General features: G+C 35.4%; 1 protein-coding gene across 2 annotated transcripts in view; it reads right to left on the reverse strand.

Moving 5' to 3' along the window:
* Positions 1-2,644: 2,644 nt before the first annotated feature.
* PRKAA2 (protein kinase AMP-activated catalytic subunit alpha 2) overlaps positions 2,645-21,327 on the reverse strand; it is a 70,039-nt gene continuing 51,356 nt past the window's right edge. For both annotated transcript variants that reach the window (XM_045897605.3, XM_064589066.1), the window contains exons 7-9: positions 13,079-13,583; positions 11,527-11,653; positions 2,645-10,301 (exon numbers count right to left, since the gene is read on the reverse strand). In XM_045897605.3, the coding sequence (XP_045753561.1) occupies positions 10,063-10,301; positions 11,527-11,653; positions 13,079-13,583 (871 nt within the window). In that variant the 3' untranslated portion in view covers positions 2,645-10,062. The remainder of the gene's footprint in view (positions 10,302-11,526; positions 11,654-13,078; positions 13,584-21,327) is intronic.

A 21,327-nucleotide genomic window follows, 5' to 3' on the forward strand; every position in this document is an offset into this window, starting at 1 on the left:
AGCGGGGAGCCTGCTTCTCCCTCTGCCCCTCTCCCTCTGCCCCTCTCCCTCTGCTGCTGCTCGTGCACGCGCATGCTCGCTCTCTCAAAAATAAAATCTGTAGAAGTACAGGTGGAAGAGACAATTAGGGAATGACTCAGATTTCTTTTTTGAGGTATGAGATAAGGCTGGTACCAAAGACTGGAAATACATTTCTGCTTGGACCCCTCTGAACTCAATTTGCTACTCAGTGAGAGGCAAGCGCAGCCCTCCCCACACTCTGAGAAAAGACCTGTCCAGGGTGCACGGTAGAAGGTGAGGCTAAGTATGGCCTGTGGGTAAGGTGGTAAGTGAGAGACAGGCTAAGCAGAGACCTTCCCTGCAACAATCCTGTCCAATAGAGTAAGAAACCACGAATCACTCTTGCCACCTCATCACATGGTCTCTTGTTCTAATTTAGTAGCTCAGCTCTAAGCCTCAATTTCCTCAGTAAAACAGGGCTAGTAACACTCAACTTGTCTACTTCACAGTGTTGTTCCCAGCCTGTAATATAATAATATAAATAAAAATGTCCTAAAATCCTCAATATGTAATACTGTATAAATATTATTTTAATACCTGGCCTTTCTGTAGTTGAAAGATGTTAGAAACAAAAATATGGTTTTGACATTCAAATCTTAAGACTTGAAAGAATGGTTGGGATGTTATAAGTAAACTGAATATTTTCTATGTTTTTAAAATATGAATCATTTGGTCTAATAGAAGCTAGTACCTAATTACTATATATTGATACGAAATAGGTTTTTAGGAAAAAGAATTGCTTCTATCCATTCTATCTATAACCAATGTGGTTATATTTCTATTTCACTGTCAGCCACATTTCTTCCATTCTTTAAATCCTAGCATTCAAACTAAATTTCTCACTGATGTACCAGGTTTTTTAATGTAAACACTGTAATATTGCTGCTGTCCAAGCAGATGCCATCTGTCTCCTAGAAACCATAACCTAGCATACTACTTAAAGATGGACATTTTAATTTTGTACAAAAAGATAATATATCTTTGTATATAAATAATAATTATATATATTATAATCATATATACCAATATAAATAGACAACAGCATTCAAAGGAACTTGATCCTAACGGAGGCTAACACTGGCACACTCCAATTCATTTATAGGGCCAGGCCTCCAGCAACCCATAAACATGTCCCAACAAAACCCCCCCTTCCTCCTTTTGAGTACCTCTGTGAAACACTTGCTCCTCCAAGATGACATAGCATTCCCTTGACCAGGCCCTCCCCCACACATCTTCAGAACTTTTAAAATATAGATTCTGGGGCACCTGCATGGCTCAGTCAGTTAAGCGTCTCTCTGCCTTCAGTTCATGACCCCAGGACCCTGGGATTGAGGCCCACATCAGGCTCTCTGTTCAGCGGGAAGCCTGCTTCTCCCTCTGCTGCTCCCCCTGCTTGTGCGTGCACGCTCTGTCAAATAAATAAAATCTTAAAAAAATAAAATAAAACATAGATTCTAAGGGAAAAAACAGGAAGACAAAACAATGAAAATATAACAGCATTCCTAGGAAGTGCTTGTTTTGGGGTAAAAGGGTAGGGATGATATTTTCTTCAGTTTCTTCCAGCATCCGTTTTCTTTTCAAATTTCCCCACAGTAAGCACTCATACCCATGCAATTTAGGAAATAAAGGAAAAATATTTTAACTAATAACAAATCTCTTTAAAGTTTGCATAAAGCAAATTGAAATCTTTACTTATATATGTTTTAATGAGGGTTAGAGTAACAATGTTTTTTAGATAAGTTTCATTTAGATAAGTAAGAGTGGTACATAGGCTCACATCTACATTGTTCATTCTCTAGCCTAGGCAGCCTTTGGTGTGACTTTCTACTGCTAGTCTGAGGTCTTTTTCCTTCCTATTCTATGGCTACGGGAAACAGATTTTTTTCCTCTGTGATCTTTATGCCCTGGTGTTATTCTTGTAAACATGTGACTTGGCAAATGGGACTTCACAGATGAAATTAAGGTTGCTAGCCTTAAAACCAAGAGATTATCCAGGTGAGCCCAATTTAATCACAGGGGCCCTTAAAATCAGAAGAGGAAAGCAGAAGAGTCAGCCACCAGTCAGAGAAATGTAGTGACAGAAGAGGCAGGAGAGATTCAAAGCATGAGTCCCCTGTTGCTGGCCTTGAGGATGAAGGAAGCCACAGGCCTGGGAACGATGGTGGCCTCTAGGAGCTGTAAATGATCCCTAGCCAAGAGCCACAAAAGAAATGGGACTTCAATCCCACAGCAGCATGGAACTAAATTCAGCCGATAACCTGAAAGAGCCTTGAAACAGACTACTCCCTAGAGCCCTACCCTACCAGTGATTTGGTTTTCAGCCTTGTGTGACTTGAAGAATCAACACCGAACTTCTGACTTACAGAACTCTAATAAATTTGTGTTAAGTCACTAAGTTTGTAGTAATCTGTTACAGCATCAATAGAAAATACAATGGCTAAAGTTAGAAACTACAACGTATGACAAAAGTGGTATGAATTCTTCAAGGAATCTTAGGCAATCATTTTTCTACAAAAGCTTTCTCTGTAACTATTAATTGACATGTAGAATATTATCTTAATGACTAAGCAGAAACAAAAATAGCTTTCACATTAACCAGAGACTTTAATTTGATTTTGTGAAAAAAGCTTATAAGCAATCAAGCTGCTTTTCTCTTTTGTGTTTGTTACCTATGAGTACGCACAGTGCAAATATTAATCAGGGAGAACCTGTAACTATGAAATGCTGTGTAGTTCAAGATGACATCTTTACCATGTGGTTACTGGAAGACAGAGCCTTCCCGCCAATCATTTAACACCCACAAAAAATACGTAACAAACAAAACTGAAATTTGAATCTATGGTTATTAAAACACAAAAGCATTCGAAGTCAGGGCTTTTTTCCTTTTTCCTGAAATAAATTATAAAAAGTGATCCCAATTTCAAAAGTTTTAAAAAGATTTTAATAGATATGTACCAAGTGCTTTGACAGGTGAATATATCAGTCTATGGGATATTTTCTTCTTTTTCAAAAATAGGCTAAGAAAAAATGAACGCAGGATATTCTTGAACATTTTTTGACTAATTAATATCCAATCTTACATTTTCTTATGATTGTCATGGCCATAACCTAATGGCTATCAACTTTCAGTTTTATTTGTTGAACTCAAAATTCACTGTATGATATTTAAGCATACATGACAAAGAACACAGGCATTCTTCTTAAAACAATATTTAGATTACTCTGCTTAGAGTTCACAGTTCTCTATCAATTTTACATTAAACACACAAAACACTGTACAACCAGGTATTTGTGAACAGTCTTGAGAGAAAGCTGTATTTTGGTACATTAAGGCAGCTTCAGCCAACATTTTAAGAAGTTCTGAATATTTGTTGCCACAAAAGACAAGTTCAAATCTGAATATTTGATATTTTCAAGAAATTTTAAGTCACTTAAAATAAGAATACCATAATTTGTGAAACTATGGTCTCAAAACGTTTTTACCACTATATTCTTACCGCATGAGACTTACCTAAAATCAAGATATTCATCCTATCAGTATCAAAGATTTCTATTAAAAAAAGGAAGGGATTTACCTTAAATATGATGATAAACCCTGTATTTAAGTGAGGGCCTTCAAACAGTTACTCACACACATCTGTGAGGTAGGTTATCGTCCACATTTTGTAGATGAGGAAACCCAACCAAACTGAGAATCACATTCCAAGTTAGATTTTTGTTCTTTGCTCTGCATTATTTCTTGCCTTTACAAACATTTTAAAGAGTTGCAATGTAAAGACTGTTAATCACTGCATTCATTTTAAAAACATGAGAAAGCAGCTAAAATTTCACCAAAGTGACTTAAAAAGTGAAGCAACATAAAAGGAAAAGAAAAATACATCCAGTGAACAGTTTCTGACAGTGATAGGGTGAGGTATGTCCAAAGGAGCCTGAAAAGCAAACAGGCAAAAGCAAACAATGTAACCATTTGTGGAGGGCAGAACTAAGGAAAAATGAGAGCAATTAGAAAAATGACTTCAGACACATTTTTGACTAATTATTAGTATTCCTATAATTTGAGAAGGCACAATTAAGGTGTTTTGTTTAGAGCAATGGATCTATTTGTTTTTTGTTTTTGTTTTTCCCATTCAGGAAAATGTTATCCGTCTAGAAGAATGGCCTTTCTTTGTAACAAAACTAACTTAAAAGGATTTTGAGCTGTGAGAAATAATGCTTATAAGCAGCAAAAAAACTATGTAGTTCTCCTTGGCTAGAACATTCCTATTCCTCCTTGAAATTTTAAATCAACACAAAGCAGTTAACCTTGTCAAAACTCTGTGTATGTTCAGAGAAGTTTTCATGCTAGGATATTCCTACAAATACTTAAGCTTTTTTTCCTGGAAAGAACACACTACTCTGGGGTTTCCTTAATTGCACTTTAAATGTAATTGAAATTTACCTACCTTGCTTGTCCAAATAATCATGAGCTACTTCCATAAAATCCAAACTGCTTTGGATATAAAGAATAGTTACCCAGAGCCCCATCACAGTCATGGCTGACACACCGGCACTGCTCTGCAAGGGTGGCAGTAAACACGAACGCTGCCTCGCTACGTTAATACAGGCCCACAGTCTGGTAACTTCTAGACCCAGCCTGATTCTTACCAGGTTATGGCTGAAAAGGTTTAATTAAAACTCAATCCAGTCTAGACTGTGAGTCCTGTTCTTTATGCTCTTACTATACAGTGGCATCAAATCCATCAAGATTATATGTGGAAAGGCTAGTAAGGATGCCTGCAACTTGTTTAAGTGACATATTTTTTAAAGCTCATCAAACAAATTACATTTCAAAGTTCTGTAAGATTTGGGAGACTATCAAGCCAATAATAGGTAGTTTGTGAACAGAGATATACTCTATGAAAACAGTGTTTAACTTCTCAATGCCCATACAAAATGAAAAATCATCAACCTGCATATGAAATTTAGATAAGCCTAATTCAGATAACAGTCAAAAACTATGATAATTTAAGACGGGCTGGGGCTAGTTTTACTTTTTATAAAAGACTGTGCTACAAGGATCATGTAAATAAAATTAAAGGAAGAATCATGCCTAAAAGTTTCTTCAGTATTTTATAAGCACCCTCAATAACTCAGAAGTACTTATAAATATCAGTATGCTAATCATAAATACTTCAGATAATTTTATTTCGTACAATCAACCGGTTCAAATAATTAAACTAAGAAATATTCAGTTAAGACTACATTATGTCACTCTAAGACTTGAAAGCAATACATCTGTGTTTATCTTTATTACCTAACTACTCAGATGTTTCAGTGATTCAGACTGTTCTCCCCTAGAGGAAGGTGGCGTAGAAAAAGCAGTGATCATCGCTGAATACTTGTATGGCATTAAAGCTTTATGAAGAGCTTTGTGGTCCTGCTTCCTCAACTGGAAAATGGTTATACCTCACAAGGTTACTGTAGTGTATTAACTAAGTTAACAGATATGGTCTCTGGATCTAAAAATCACTATAAAATGTATGGAACACTTCCAATACTTCAAGTTAGTAATATTTTGCTTATGCCAAGTGCACGTTTTAATGTGTTTGGTTTTCTGGATGATTTTTGCCATTTATATTCCAGAGGACAGCTGTATTTAAATTTTTTTTCAAGTATATACCTTTAAAATGCCTCACCAAACAAATACAGAACATTCACACTAGTATAAAATCTCTAAATATATAAAAAGTGAACACTAATACAAATCACACAAAAAAAGCAAAGACAGAACTTTAAAGCTCAAAGGTACCTCGGAGGCCTTTTAGACTCTCTCTCCCACTTTAGAGGTTACTAACTGAGGTCCAACATAGGTGTGACTTACTAACCAATTGCACATATCCCTCATCCAGAATTTCTAATAGAGCCTCTGAGAACTATTATTAAAATAAATTACCTTCCCTATTTAAAAGGTCACAGAGTGACAGAATGACCAGGTAAAGAAATGCCAGACTGAAAAGGTGGAGTTCTTTAAAAACAAAACCAGACAAAACTGTGAACATGGTTAGCATTTAGATATTGGGATTTCACAGCCAGTAACAGGATTTAAATTATTAACCAGTGAATAGACAAAGATACTGTGTCTGTGGCAGGCACATTCTAAGCTTTTATATTTTATAAATGGAAGGTACAGTGCTTATATTAACTCAGTATACTGCACATTAATAGAAGCTACAGATAAATTCAAATAGTCAAAAAACCTGTAACAGTGGTCTATGATTATTTTCTCAATTATGTCTCTTCTAATATAAAAAGACAATTTATGTTCCCTGAGTACAAACTGGCTACAGAATAAGAAAAAGCAAGCCCACAATTACGTAACTGTCATGGGAACCCTATTTGCAGAAAATGGAGAATTGTCTGTAAAACATATAGCCAGTTCCCTGACAGAGAAATACTGGTACTTCCGATTAATTTAGGCTCCTAGTATAGACGGCTAATATTAAGGAGTGCAAACACTTGAGGTTACAAAAGTGTGCCAAAAGTTTGTTGATCAAAACAAAAACCTGACTTGAAATAGTTTGCCTACCTCCCTATTCAATATGTTATCTGTTCCTACATTAAAGATTACAGGAATTAGATCTAAATATGGTGTCCTGTACTTAGAAAATGTTCACTGACTATACATTTTGAAAGTGAGAATCAATGTCATAGACTCATTGCCCACAGAGCCGCAGAGCCATAAGCATTAGTCACTAGTTTCTTAGGCCTTTTTTACAAGTAATCTGGTTTAAGGTTTTTCAGCTATCCATTAAACACAAATTTTGCTCCCAAACAATACCACAACCTGATTAAGAAAATCAAGGTGCTATGAAACACATCATGGCCATACGAAATTCTGTTTAGTCCAGCATATGCTCAAAATGAGTATGTCCACAGTTAAAATGAAATTTTTCTGATTCTGAACCATATTCTCTCCAACAACTGATAAGGAGAAAAGGTATCTTAATTCTCTTCTTTCCTATGTTAATTATAATTATATAATTACATATGTATTATTATATATGTAATATATGTATTACATATATATTATAACTAATTATAGCAACCTGGGACAATAATTTTCCTAAAATAGTATTTTCCAAATTTGCCTTTTCCCATGGGATATTAAGCTTAAAAGTAGTTAAATTAATTTGGGCAAAGCAGGGTTAAAGTTTTCTTTTTTTCACTGAAGGACTTTTCAAAGTCTTTAATGCTCATATTCATTGTCATCCTCAAGCAGGAGTATGGCATATAACATTTTCCAAACTTGCTCAATGGACTCGTTTTTCAGCAGAGCACCTCAGGGATACAGTGTGGGAAATGCTATTATAGAACCATATGGAGTCCATTTCCATGATGTAGCTAAGTCTTTATAACCTAGTAATAGAAGCTCTCCTCCAAAATCTTAACTTGAATTCTTCCCACCCAAGATCTAACAACCACATACCACATCCACAATTAACCAACTTACAAGACTGAAATGTGTGAATTTAGCAATTGATTCTTTCCCTCTTTCTGCCCATTAGCAACAAAAACCTCCTATGACAATGTTCCAGCCCCTATTATGCTGGACTGAGCCTCCTGAAATCTTCTCTGTATAAAGCAATTTACTATGCCTTCTAGATTCAGAGTAGCTATGCTTTAAAAACATAAGCATGCGAGAACCAAAACTGCAACCCTGGTTCTCCTAAAATTCAACAGATAACCATCAAAATGTAGATATTCACAAATACTGGCAAGAATGAGAAAACAGTATATAATATTTTTAATTCTCAATAAACATGATAATCACCAATATAAAGTAATTTTGTTATGAATAAGTTTTTAATATCTGATTTATTCGACTAACAAAGCTAAAATGCCACTGTATTCCTTGCTGCTATTTCTCCACCTTCAAAATTGTTAGGGATTTTGTCATTGGGGATAAGGAATCATCAGATTAATTCCTATTTATAAGGTCAATCATAGTCAAGCAAATATTATGAGGTGGCCCTGTTTTTCCCAAAAGAGGTATTTACAAGTTTGGAGAGGTCAAAATTATGCCCTATCTATAATGCACAGCAGGACTGCTTATCCCTATAAAAACAATCACAAAAAGTACCCTTTGGTGCCACTAGATGGCAATCTTTCAAAGGTTTAAACTTAAAACAGTTTAATGCAAACCCACCCTTTTTCCCAAATTGGCAAAGATTCCTTTTGATATTAAGAAGTCAGACTTAAAAGTTACTTAACACAATTTTTAAAAAGTTCTATAAACAATATGATGTGACACACTGCAAACTCCTGACTCAAAACTACTTAAAGATAGATATGCTTATCTTCCATAAACATAAGAGAAACTTGGCCAAAGATTTTCATTCACTTCTTGGTAGAAAACATTTTTTTTGGCAAAGAGAAACCTGTTTCCAAGAGCTTAATCTCTTCTAGGGTAAGTCAGGTGAATGAGAGTGTTAATTACAACATGTTAAACATTAATAAATACAAATTAGATAAATTACACATAATTTAAAAATTAAATACTTTCACTAAAACAATATAAGCAGTGAGCTATTATCTACTCTGCTGTATACAGGTTTCTTTTTAATCTTTAAAAAAAAAAAAAAACCTGCACAAAGCAAAACAAAGAAACTGTTTGGTTTTCCTTTAAAAGCATTGGTGTGTGAATACATATATGTATATATGTAAACAACACATACATTTATTCAAGAGAGATTTTTTTTTTAAAGGTTTAAGGCTTCCCTATCCTAACAGCCTCAACAGTGAAGATCACAGCCTAACAAGCTTTGGAAATACACAAAAGCCCTTAAGGCCAAAACAGTGTTTTCAAACTGGATGGCTAGCAACCAAGATATAGAACAAAGAAAGGGAACCAGAAAAGATTTAAAAGCTAAGTCAATTAGCCACCAAGGATTAAACAACAAAGTAAATGGTGGTGGGAAGGTGAGGGAGAGGGGTGGCTGTGATAACAAACTTGAACTTTAGATGAGGAATTAGCATTGTGGGATGCAGGGTGACATACGCACACACTCCCCACCACCACATACATTAAATCAAAGGTAAGAGTTCTCTTTTAAGGGACCGTTTATATTTTGCTTTGTTTCATTTAACTATTTTATCATGCTTGGTAAAATACAAAAATAAATAGAGCCAAAAAGAATTTGAGAAAGGTAGTTTTGAAGGCATATTTTAAAATGATGTTAAGTTTTTAAAAAAATGTTAAGTTTATGAAAAACACAAAAATTGTTACAATTCCAGATGTTCCAATACTGAGTAGAACACTGAAGACTCTTAAGATAAATGTTATTCAAGGAAATCTCGAAATAAAACCTCTAGCTGGTTGTAAGATGTTTTTAAGGAACCTGGAAACCAGTAACCTGTTTCAGGACCACAGCCCTTCTATTAAACACTAGGCAGTATTTGCAAAAGCTAAAACTACTAGAACTTGGCTTCTGAAATTTTGGGGGCCAGCCTTTAAGGCTTCAACATTTAAATATCATCTTATTAATGGCTGTGTTATTTTTTTTTTTTTTTATCTTGTGCAAGAGAACTGGGTGCATAAACACAGCTTAAAGCCTGCTGAACTTTAGGAAATAAAGTAGATTTACCTACATTAAATAGTAAAGCAAAGAGGTGTTGCCAAACCACCCTGTGATGAGAGGATTCACCAGTGAAGGTGTATTAATCATCTGTAGTGAACTCACAATTTTAAAGTAACAATAATCTTCATCAATGTTCACCAATTAAAGATACTGCCTCTATGAATTTATCATAGGCAAAATAGAATTACAGATGTCTACAGGTAAATAAAATGTCAGACTTTTTTGTTTTCAGTAATTTCAATGGCACTGAGTGTCCCCTGGAAATATTCATGACTCTCCATCAGTATTCCAGAGTATATGATATCCATAAGTAAAATAATAATTTTAAGAATCTATCTGATTTTCACAGTGTAATAACAGAAAGACAGAAACTAGAGAAAAATCATCAATGGGCTAAAGTAGTGATCAGACTGGCACACATTTCAAAAAAATCCATGGTGTGACTGCCTAGGCGGGGTGGAACTGAAGACAATGTGCTTCCGGTCAAGGAGCCAGGGAGAGAGCCAGGAAGTGAATGGCTCTCCGCTGTTACACAATCAAAACTTGATCTTGGTCTATGTAAGCCAGCAGCAGAACAGGAACGCTGAGGCGTTGAAGAACCCGACCTCTGCTCCACCACCTCATCTGAAATGGATGAAAGAAGAGCAATTTATATGAAAGGTATATTTGCCCAAGTCCTATGAAGATGCTACATTCAGAAAACTGAGTAAACATATCTGAACAAGGGCAACTTCCTGGATATCATGTTTCAGAGTTTTAAGAGCAGGGGTGGCAATACCCCTTTCCTCCCACAATCATAACAGACATCACTCATCAACCACAACACTAACAGTCAAAATGTCACCCCTAAATCCTTCTCAACACAGTATTTGGCATCAGCCTTGAAATCAAAACTGATATCCCATTTGAAGAAAGCAGATCCCTGAAGGATTATTTTCTTGCAGCATATTAACAAAAAATATTAAAATAAAAATAAAAGTTACCATTATACAGTGGTTCTGAACCTTCAGTACACATTGCCTGGGAATGGGGCGAGGAAAATCTTGTTAAAAATAAAGATTTCCAGTTTCCCAGGACTCACCTCTAGAAATAAATTCTGACTTGGTAGATCTGGGGGTAGTTCCCAACAATCTGCATTTTAATAAGAATTCTAGGTAATTCTGATGATGGTAATTCTGATGACAGCCAGTGGTAGCTCAAGAATAAAATTTAACAGTTCTATTAAAAACAACTTCCCTAACTCTGAACTCAGTTCTCTGGTTCTATCCAGCTCCTGACCCCTGGTTTACTGTTTTTATCCCACTTGGGCCTCTGAACTGAACAAGTATATTTGGTTCATGAGAGTTTGACTTCTGGTACCCACTAAATACTTAGACACAACCCACACCTCCCTGACTCCTTCGTCTCCTGAATGGCTGGGGCATCAAAATCCAACCTGAATACAAGGAGAGGTTCATTTGGCCAACCAGGATGAGGGAAGTTGATACGAACGGAGAAGTTTAGATATTACAATCCTAACAATAATAAAATATGAATGAAGAAATGTGACAAAGAACTTAACATCAGGCAATTTTAAAATTGCCTCCCTGTTATTCCTTACTTTTGCTCCACAGCCAACACTTCAAGTGAGTTTTTTATGCCAAGGAGGCACATCTTTTGAAGAGGTGCTGGGTTAGAGATAGTCCACATCTTCAATCCTTTTCACTTCACTTGCATTTTTAATTAACTCTAGATTACTTAAAAACCAGTATAGAAGACCTACCCACCATGTCTTTGAGATGATTTAACATCTTGTCAACTAGGGCCAAGTTTTATCTTCTCAGAGCTCATGCCTGCATAGCTTCCTTACCATCAATGCTTTTAAAGTCCAAAAGATAGCTTCTATTGTCAACCAGGTAAAGTTGTAAGCTCATTTTCACATAATTGCCAGTCACTGGATTTTTTCTTCTTACACGAAGATGGTATGCATTCACTACCTAAAATGTGAAATCTTTTTTAAGGAAAAATGTTAAAAAAACAAACTGCACAATCTCCCTTATTTTATTGCAAAGAATATCAAAAGAAATAATGGACAGAGGTGGGGTAGAGAAGGAATTCCTGAATGATCTTTTCATATTACATGACAGTTTAGTATTTATTTAATCTCCACTAATAGTATTGTCTGTGCAGATCAATAGAAATTTAAAGGGAACTCAGAGATTATATACAGTCTAGCCTTCATTCTAGCTATGCCTCTGCTCTAAAATGTCAACAATAATTCTGGTCACCCAGCCTCAACTTGAATACCTTTACCTATTAACATGGAGTAGGAGGAATAAAAGAGAACTAACATGTTAATGGTTTGCATTAGGCAGCATAAATAGGTACTGTCACAAAATTTATGTATCCCAATAATCCTGTGAAGAAGTACTATTTGCCTTTTGAAGAGAAGAAAACTGCAGCTCAGATAAAGATGATTCTGGGTTTTCAAAACATCTATCAAATGAGTTCCAAATTCTTTTCTGTATGTAATTTTAAAGATATGAGTGTCTCTCTTAACTAAACTGCTTAAGCAAAGGGGGATCTGGTTTTTAAATGGTTTTAAGGAACTATTATCTTGTTTATTCATTTCATGTACAAATAATGGAAATGACAGATGTTTCAAACATGTCAAATGAATATATATAGGGTATATTTGAACATTTTAAAAAATTCCTCCTTTAAAAATACATTCGTAGTCCTCAAAAAAGGAACAAGAATGAAAGGATATCTGAAATGAAAAAAATGCTTTTCCTCCCACATATACTCAAATAGAATTGCAACGAATTTGAGCACTATTTAAAAAAAAAAAAAAGAAAATTGGGGGCTAAGAGTAAGAAAAATACACATAACCAAGGATTAAAAGCACTGGCCAAATAAGAGATTTTCTTAATCTACAGAAAGGTATTTGTTGATTGAATAAATATGTCCTGATGGTATCATTTGTATTGACCCCTAGCTGTTATAGCTAGTGGGAAAAAGAAAAGAAAGAAAAGTAAAAACATAGCATCTTCAAAGACACATGACTTTTTATTGCTATGATGCAGGTGGAAATAGGTGGACTATTTTCTCAGGTGATTTCAGGTTGATTACTTTGTTTCTTGGCCAAGAATGCTAGTCTCTAAATAAAAAATATTGTAGGTCCTCAGCATCAACAACTCTTCATGCTTTCAGAACTTTGTTTAGTATTGAATGCACCTGGTATATTAATGGAAAAATGGGGTTTATCATTCAGAAGCATCAAGACCACTAAATTTGTATCTAAATCAAAAACAACTTTTTTATTGACCTAAGTACTCAACTCAGTAGATCAGAGCAGCTTACTATACAAAAAAAACAAAAAAGCAAACTTTTACAAATGATCTTAATATACAATTTCCTACCTTCCATTCAAAATCCAGCTGCTTCATAGCTCGGTAGACTTCAGCCATAATGTCATACGGTTTGCTTTGACTTCTGATTCCAAGATGCCATTTGGCTTTTTTCACAGCTAAAGATTTGGGCTTAGTTGTATTCAGTGCATCCAACGGACATCTTGCTTTAGGGCTGTCTGCTATAAGAGGTGGCATCCTTTCTGGATGAGGTTTCAGGCCTGGGGGAATATGCATGGTACTATCATCCATAAAAGAACCAGTTGGGGGACTAGAGGCGAGGTAGAACTCACTGGCTTGGTTCATTATTCTCCGATTGTCAATGATAAGATGATAAGCCACTGCAAGCTGGTCTTGAGGGTCACCACTATATAAACTGTTCATTACTTCTGATTCTGTACACTCAAATTTTTCACACACTTCTTTCACAGCCTCATCATCAATGACGTTAGCATCATAGGAGGGGTCTTCAGGAAATAAGTAACTGGGCAAATCTTGTTTAAACCATTCATGCTCTCTAGGAAAAATACCACAATACACTATTGTAAGAACATGCTTTGGCAAGTCTCAAATAATTTAGACATGGGGCAATAAAATATAACAGAATCAGAAAGACCTGTTCTCTATGTGACCCTGGATAAGTTAATTAACCCCCACCCTTGAATAACTATGATTATTCAGACTTGGGTATTTGGCTGACATTTTCTGAAAGATTAGTAAAATGAGCCTGTCACTAAACAACTGGCAGTATTTTCTTGCCAGTGATAAAGTTCAACCTTTCAAGCAAAGTTTTAGAATTCTATATAATTTGTATCTGCCTCCATGAGTTTGACAGCTTCCTACTACTTAAAGATTCTCTAATAACTTTATAATGATAACAATGAACATGATTTCTAATACTTTATAATGAACATGTCACCAATTGGAAAATCTTTTTAACTCAATAACCCGGTTATTTTCAAAATGACCAACGCATGATGTTACAGAATCATACACGGGTAAAATATCCACAAAACACAAAAAAGACCAATGGATTTTAATGTAATAAAGTACAAAAGTACACCGAGATGTTTTCTCATTTGATACTGTAACTAACAAGTTAAGCTTTGGCTTAATATCAAAGAAGAATATCCACAACTATCTGAAAGACTGTTAAAATGTTCCTCCTTTTCCAATCACTTATTTGAGTGGGGTCAGCTTTTCCTCATAGACTGCAACTAATACAACATATTGCAACAGACTGAATGAAGAGGTAGACTAAGAACCTAGCTGCTGTCTCTGAGTAAGCCCAACACTTAAGAGAATTTGAAAATGTAAAATAATACCACTCTCGTTACCATTTTTTGGGTTATTTTTCATAAAAGATATGTTATTTAGATTAACATGTAGTAGCTTTACTGCTATTTTGAAGTGAATTAAGTGTGTTTTTTTTAAGTTTCTCAGTTTTAATTTCTTATATGATAAATATTGATATAACCGTCATTAAAAAACACAATTCTTAGGGCACCTGGGTGGCTCAAATGGTTAAGCATCTGCCTTCGGCTCAGGTCATGATCCCAGGGACCTGGGATCGAGCCCCACATCGGGCTCCTGGCTCAGTGGGGAGCTTGCTTCTCTCTCTCCCTCTGTCTCTCCCACTGCTTATGCTCTCTATCTCTATGTCTTGAATAAATAAAATCTTTAAAAAAAAACCAACCCACAACTCTTTGGAATCCTCAATTTTAAGACTGTAAAGAAGTACTAAAACCAAAAAGTTTGACAATCAGTCTCCTAAATCTTATTTTCTCACACTCTGGGCCTTTGCACATGATGTTACTATTGCCATACAAGAACATCTCACCCCTTTTCATCTAACATGTACTATTCCTTCGAGACTGCACAAGCATTGCTACATGGTAGAACTGGGCACCCTCTAAGCTAAATTCAGATCAATATATATTTTGCTTGAATGCTTTCTATTGACTGATTGTCTCACTTACGCATATTAACTAAGGGTATACTGTGGCAAAAAGACACTCCTCCTCACAGAGATTATATCCTAAGCTAAATACAGATAAAACAAATATTCACAAAAATAAATATATAGTTTCAAATATACAAATATGAAAATCCTGTGATAAAGATTATAAGAAGAAAACAGGGTAAAATAAGAATATATAAATCAGAATGACAGCCATGTAGTTAGGGAAGCACTAAGTAATATTTAAGCAGATATCAGACTGATTAGAAGTCAGGTGGGAGCAAAGAGCTAGGAAACAGGTATTCCCAGCACAAAAAACAATGTATGTGAAGACAGACAAGAACGAATTGTGCCATATTCCAGGAACGGGACTGAGGCCACTATCATGAAAGGAGGAGTTACAGGTTGGAGGGGCAAAAGCTATCAAATATTTCGGAGAGCTATAGGCTAGAAGAAAGATTCTGGGACTAGAATCTATGCTTGATGAAAATCACTGAAAGACTTTACAGAGACAGGGGTGACATGATCTAATTTGCATTCCGTAAAGATCATCCTGCTTGTGATATGGAAACTGAAAAGACAAAAATAATGATGATGTTGATGATACTGGTGAAATAGTCCAAGTGAGAAATTATGGTGTGCCAGGCCCTGAGGAGGATACAAAGATGAATCTTCTACAGCTTCTAATAGATCTTTCTATTGTAACACTCACACTTTCTTACAGGTGTTGATTTTTTTCTTAATCTTACCCACCAAACTCAGAACTCCTTGAAACAGGGACCATGCCTTATTTAGCTGTATTCCACTACCCAACACAATGTAAATGTTCAGTAAATGCAGAATAAATAAATGACGTATACATAAAATATGAAAACTAACATTAATTCATTAATGTGTTTATTTCCTGTATCATACTAGGCACCGAAGGCTTAGTAATAAAAATGTGATATATTACTTTTTCAACAGAAACAGAAGATACTATATATCTAACATTTTTAAAATATTAATGACAAATAGGGAAGCTGAGCACTTCTGAATGAACTCCAAAAATTCACTCTTCCATAAAAGCATTCAGACTACTAGCAAAAATCACCAAAATCAACTTTTCCAGAACCCTGGAAATTAATCAAAAGCCTGCAACATTCTGAGAAGTATTTACTCAAGAAAAGAGCTGATCTCAGTAACAACAGTGAGATCTGAGACATTTTAAGTTGCCCTATATCTATCTCCCTTTCCCCATTTCTATGGTAGCCTTGAAAACCAACAGTCTCACAAGACCAACAGTCGCACAATCGTGGTAGCCCAGAAAACCAGCAGCCTAGCAACCACTAAGGGGGAGATAGGTTTAGAATTAGAGCAGAATAGGTTCAGAATTCTCCAAAAGTCCTATCCTCAGAGAACTGTCATTATTTGACAAGTCTGGAAGTTCCCTGGAAATCTCCATTTGGCAGGCCTTGTCTTTTTCTGACCTGATTCAGAGTTCCCTCACTGCAAATAGCCTTCTCCCCAGGACATTTGTCAAAACAACCAATGGCAACAGTGACATCCCAGCTGCCTAAAGAAGCAGTAAGAGTTGGAGCAAACAAGAAGCTAACCAAAAACCTTAAAATGAAAAGTTCGGGAATAGGAGTTCCACTGAGGTCTTTGAAATACTCTTGATATATTCCTGGGACTCAAGAGGGCCATGCACATATGCAGGGCTGTGTGCTTGCCCAAGAAGATCCTCACTTCTAATCACTGGCTGACTTTGAGGCTCTCTGCTAACGTGGAGTGAAGACTAAATCAGTTATAAGCTTCTCTTTGGAGCAATGAAGACATACTCCAACATGCACACACAGTCACTCAGCAAAGGCTGGGAGACTTATTAGATTAAGGCATTTAAGGAAAGCTCTAATAATAAGATGACCATTAAGCTAACTAATCAGAGATTTCAGTGGCCAACCATGACAAAGAGTACAAAATCTGTGGAATTAGTTTAGTAAAATCACTAACAAAAGGAACAGCAACAAGAATTACAAACTCAAGGCATACACCCAAAAGAAATGGAAACATATGGCCATAAAAAACTTGTACATGAATGTTCAAAGCAACATTATTCTTAAGAGCCCAAAAGTGGAAACAACTCAAGTATCCATTAAATGATGGACGGATAAACAAAATGCCATATATCTGTACAATGGAGTATTTTTAAAGAATAAAGGAATGAAGTACTATACATGCTACACCATGAATGAACCCTGAAAACATTATGCTGTGTGCAAGTAGCCAGACTCAAAAGGCTACATGCTATAGGATTCCATTTATATGAAATTTCCAGAATAAGCAAATCCATAAAGGCAGAAAGTAGATTACTGGCTTCCAAGGGATAAAAGGAGGGGGAAATGGGTAATGACTGCTAATGCACATAGAGTTTCTTTAAGGGAATTAGAAAATGGTGATGACTGTACAACTTTGTGAATATACTAAGAACCACTGAATTATACAATTTAAAGGGACAAATTACGGTATGTGAATTATATCAATAATATAAATAAATGTTTAAGAAATGATAAATAGCGGGGCGCCTGGGTGGCTCAGATGGTTAAGCATCTGCCTTTGGCTCAGGTCATGATTCTAGGGTCCTGGGATCAAGCCCCACAATGGGCTCCCTGCTCCGCGGGAAGCCTGTTCTCCCCCTCCCTCTACCTGCTGCTCTGCCTGCTTGTGTTATCCCTCTATCTCTCTGTCAAATAAATAAATAAAATCTTTAAAAATAAAAAAAATAAAAAATGATAAATAGGGAAATAATCTAAATTTTTATTTCTAATTCATTCATTTACACAAAGGACCATAATTCTTTACCATAAGAAAATTGCCAATTAAGAAGTCATACTCAGCTTTTGTTTTCAGGAGCCAGTTTCTGAATTAATTCTATCAAGATAAGCAGTAACCAGAATGTTTATGAGGGTTCACCTAAGTCAAAATCAGTTCATTTCCCACGGGTTACTACACAGCCATCAGAAATTAAGTCTTTCTATCATTATTACCTGGTACTCAATTTCGGTACTTAAGACTAAATGACTTAAATGAGTTATGGAGACACATGAAAATGAAAACACAATAATCCAACATCTTTGAGATGCAGCAAGAGCAGTTCTAAGAGGGAAATATACAGCAATACAGCCCTACCTCAAGAAATAATAAAAAGCTCAAATAACCTACATTTGCACATACAGGAACTAGAAAAAGAAGAACAAAGTCCAAGGTGAGTTGAAGAAAATAATAAAGATCAAAGCAGAAATAAATGACATAAAAATTTAAAAACAATAGAAAAAAATCAGTAAGGGGCACCTAGCTTGCCTAGTAAGAAGAGCATGTGACTCGATCTTGGGGGTTATTGAGATCAAGCCTCACAAGGGGTGTAGAGATTACTTAAATTAAAAAAAAAATTCTTAAGTAAAAAATAAAAAGATCAATAAAATCAAGAGCTGGTTCTTTGAAAAGATAAACAAAATTGATAAACCCTTAGCCAGACCGATCAGGAAAAAAAGAGAAAGGAGTCAAAATCAGAAACAAAAGAGGAGAGGTGTCAACACCACAGAAATACAAAGGACTATAAGAAAATATTACCAACATTATATGCCAACAAACTAGACAATCTAGAAGAAATGGATAAATTCCTAGAAAGATTCAATCTTTCAAAACTAAATCAGGAAGAAATAGAAAATCTAAACAGACCAAATTAGCATACAAAACTGAATCAATAACCAAAAAATAAAAGTCCAGGATGAGATGGAGTCACAGTTGAATTCTACCAAACACCTATTCTCCTCAAACTATTCCAAAAAATAGATAAGGAAGGAAAGCTTCCAAATACATTCTATAAGGCTAGTATTACTGTGATACTAAAACCAGACAAAGACACCACAAAAACAGAAAACTAGCAGCCAATATCCCTGGATGAACAAAGATGCAAAAATCCTCACAAAATATTAGCAAACCACATTCAACAACACATTAAAAGTATCATTCACCACAATCAAGTGGGATTTATTCAGGGAGATGCAAGGATGGTTCAATATTTACAAATGAATCAACATAATATACCACAACAAAACAAAGAATAAAAATCATATGATCCTCTCACAGATGCAGAAAAAGCATTTGACGAAATTCAACATCCATTCATGATAAAACTCTCAACAAAGTGGGTTTAGAGGGAACATATCTCAACATAATAAAAGCCATATATGAAAAACCTGCAGCTAACATCATACTCAATGGTGAAAAACTGAGAGCTTTTCCCCTAAGATCAGGAACAAGACAAGGACATCCACCCTCACCACTTTTATTCAATATGGTCCTGGAAGTCTTAACTACAGCAATCAGACAAGAAAAAGAAATAAAAGGCAACCATACTGGTAAAGAAGCTGTTAAACTGTCACTATTTGCAGATGACATGACATTATACATAAAAAATCCTAAAGGCTCCACCAAAAAACTACTAGAATAAATTCAGTGAAACTGCAGGGTACCTAGAAGTCAGTAGCATTTCTATACACTAATAACAAAGTACTAGAAAGAGAAATTAAGAAAACAATTCCATTTACAACTGCACCAGAAATGATAAAATACCTAGGAATAAATTTGACCAAGGAAGTGAAACACTATGCTCATGGATTGGAAGAATTAGTATTGTTAAAATGTCCATACTACCCAAAGCTATCTACAGATTCCATGCAATCCTTATCAAAATACTAACAGCATTTTTCACAGAACTAGAACAAACAATCCTGAAATTTGTATGGAACTATAAAAGACCTCAAATAGCCAAAGCAATCTTGAGAAAGAAAAATAAAGCTGGAAGTATCAAAATCCCAGATTTCAAGATATAATATAAAGCTATAATAATTAAAACAGTGGTCCTGGCACAAAAATAGACACACAAACAGAACAGAATAGAAAGCCCAGAAATAAACCTATGTTTATATTGTCAATTAATCTGTGACAAAGAAGGCAAGAATTATACAATGAAGAAAAGATAGTCTCTTCAATAAATGGTGCTGGGAAAACTGGACAGCTATATGTAAAAGAATGAAATTGGACCATTTTCTAACATCATACACAAAAATAAACTCGAAGATTAAAGACCTAAATATGAGATTTGAAACCATAAAATTCCTAGGAAAAACACAGGCAGTAATATCTCTCACACCAGCCGTAATAACATTTTTCTAAATATGTCTCCTAAGGCAACGGAACAAAAGCAAAAATAAACTATCAGGACTACATCAAATAAAAAGCTTTTGCACAGTGAAGGAAACCATCAACAAAACAAAAAGACACCCTACTAAATGGGAGAAGATACTTGCAAATTATATATCCAATGAGGGGTTAATGTTCAAAATATATAAAGAATTTACACAACTCAACAACAAAAAAACAAAACAAAAAAACAATTAAAAAACAGGCAGAGGACCTGAACAGACATTTTTCCAAAGAAAACATACAGATAGCCAACAGACACGTGAAAAGATGCTCAACATCTATAATCAGGGAAATGCAAATCAAAACCACAATAAGATATCATGTTATACCAGTCAGAGTGGCTAAAATAAAAAAGACAAGAAATAATAGTGTTGACAAGGATGCAGAGAAAAAGGAATCCCACACTGCTAGTAGGCATGTAAATTGGTATAGTCACTGTGAAAAAAAAGTAAGGGAGTTCCTCAAAAAATTTAAAAAAGAAATACCATATGATCCAATAATTCCACTACTGGTTATTTACCCAGAGGAAAACAAAAACACTAATTCAAAAATATATAAGCACTCCTATGTTTATTGCAGCATTATTTACAATAGCTAAGATATGGAAGCAACCTAAGTGTCTATCAACAGACAAATGGTAAGGAACATGTGGTATACATATACAATGGAGTACTGTGTAGCCTTAAGAAAAGATGAGATTGTGCTATTTGCAACAAAATGAATGGACCTAGAGGGTACTGTGCTAAGTAAAATAAATCTGGGAAAATAAATACCATATGATTTCACTCATAGGTAGAATCTAAAAAATGATATGAATAAAGTAATAAACAAAAAGCAGCGTTAGACCTATAGAGAACCAATGGCTGCCGGGGGGGGGGGGCTTGGGGGATGGGCAAAATGGGTGAAGGGGAGAGGGAGATGCAGGCTTCCAATTATAGAATGAATAACTCGGGCGCCTGGGTGGCTCAGTTGGTTAAGCAACTGCCTTCGGCTCAGGTCATGATCCTGGAGTCCCGGGATTGAGTCCCGCATCGGGCTCCCTGCTCAGCAAGGA

The sequence above is a fragment of the Mirounga angustirostris genome, unplaced genomic scaffold, assembly GCF_029215605.1.
Source record: "Mirounga angustirostris isolate CCGP_5_RB_7025 unplaced genomic scaffold, mMirAng1.0.hap1 SCAF_4, whole genome shotgun sequence".
In the NCBI taxonomy this organism is placed as follows: Eukaryota; Metazoa; Chordata; class Mammalia; order Carnivora; family Phocidae; genus Mirounga; species Mirounga angustirostris.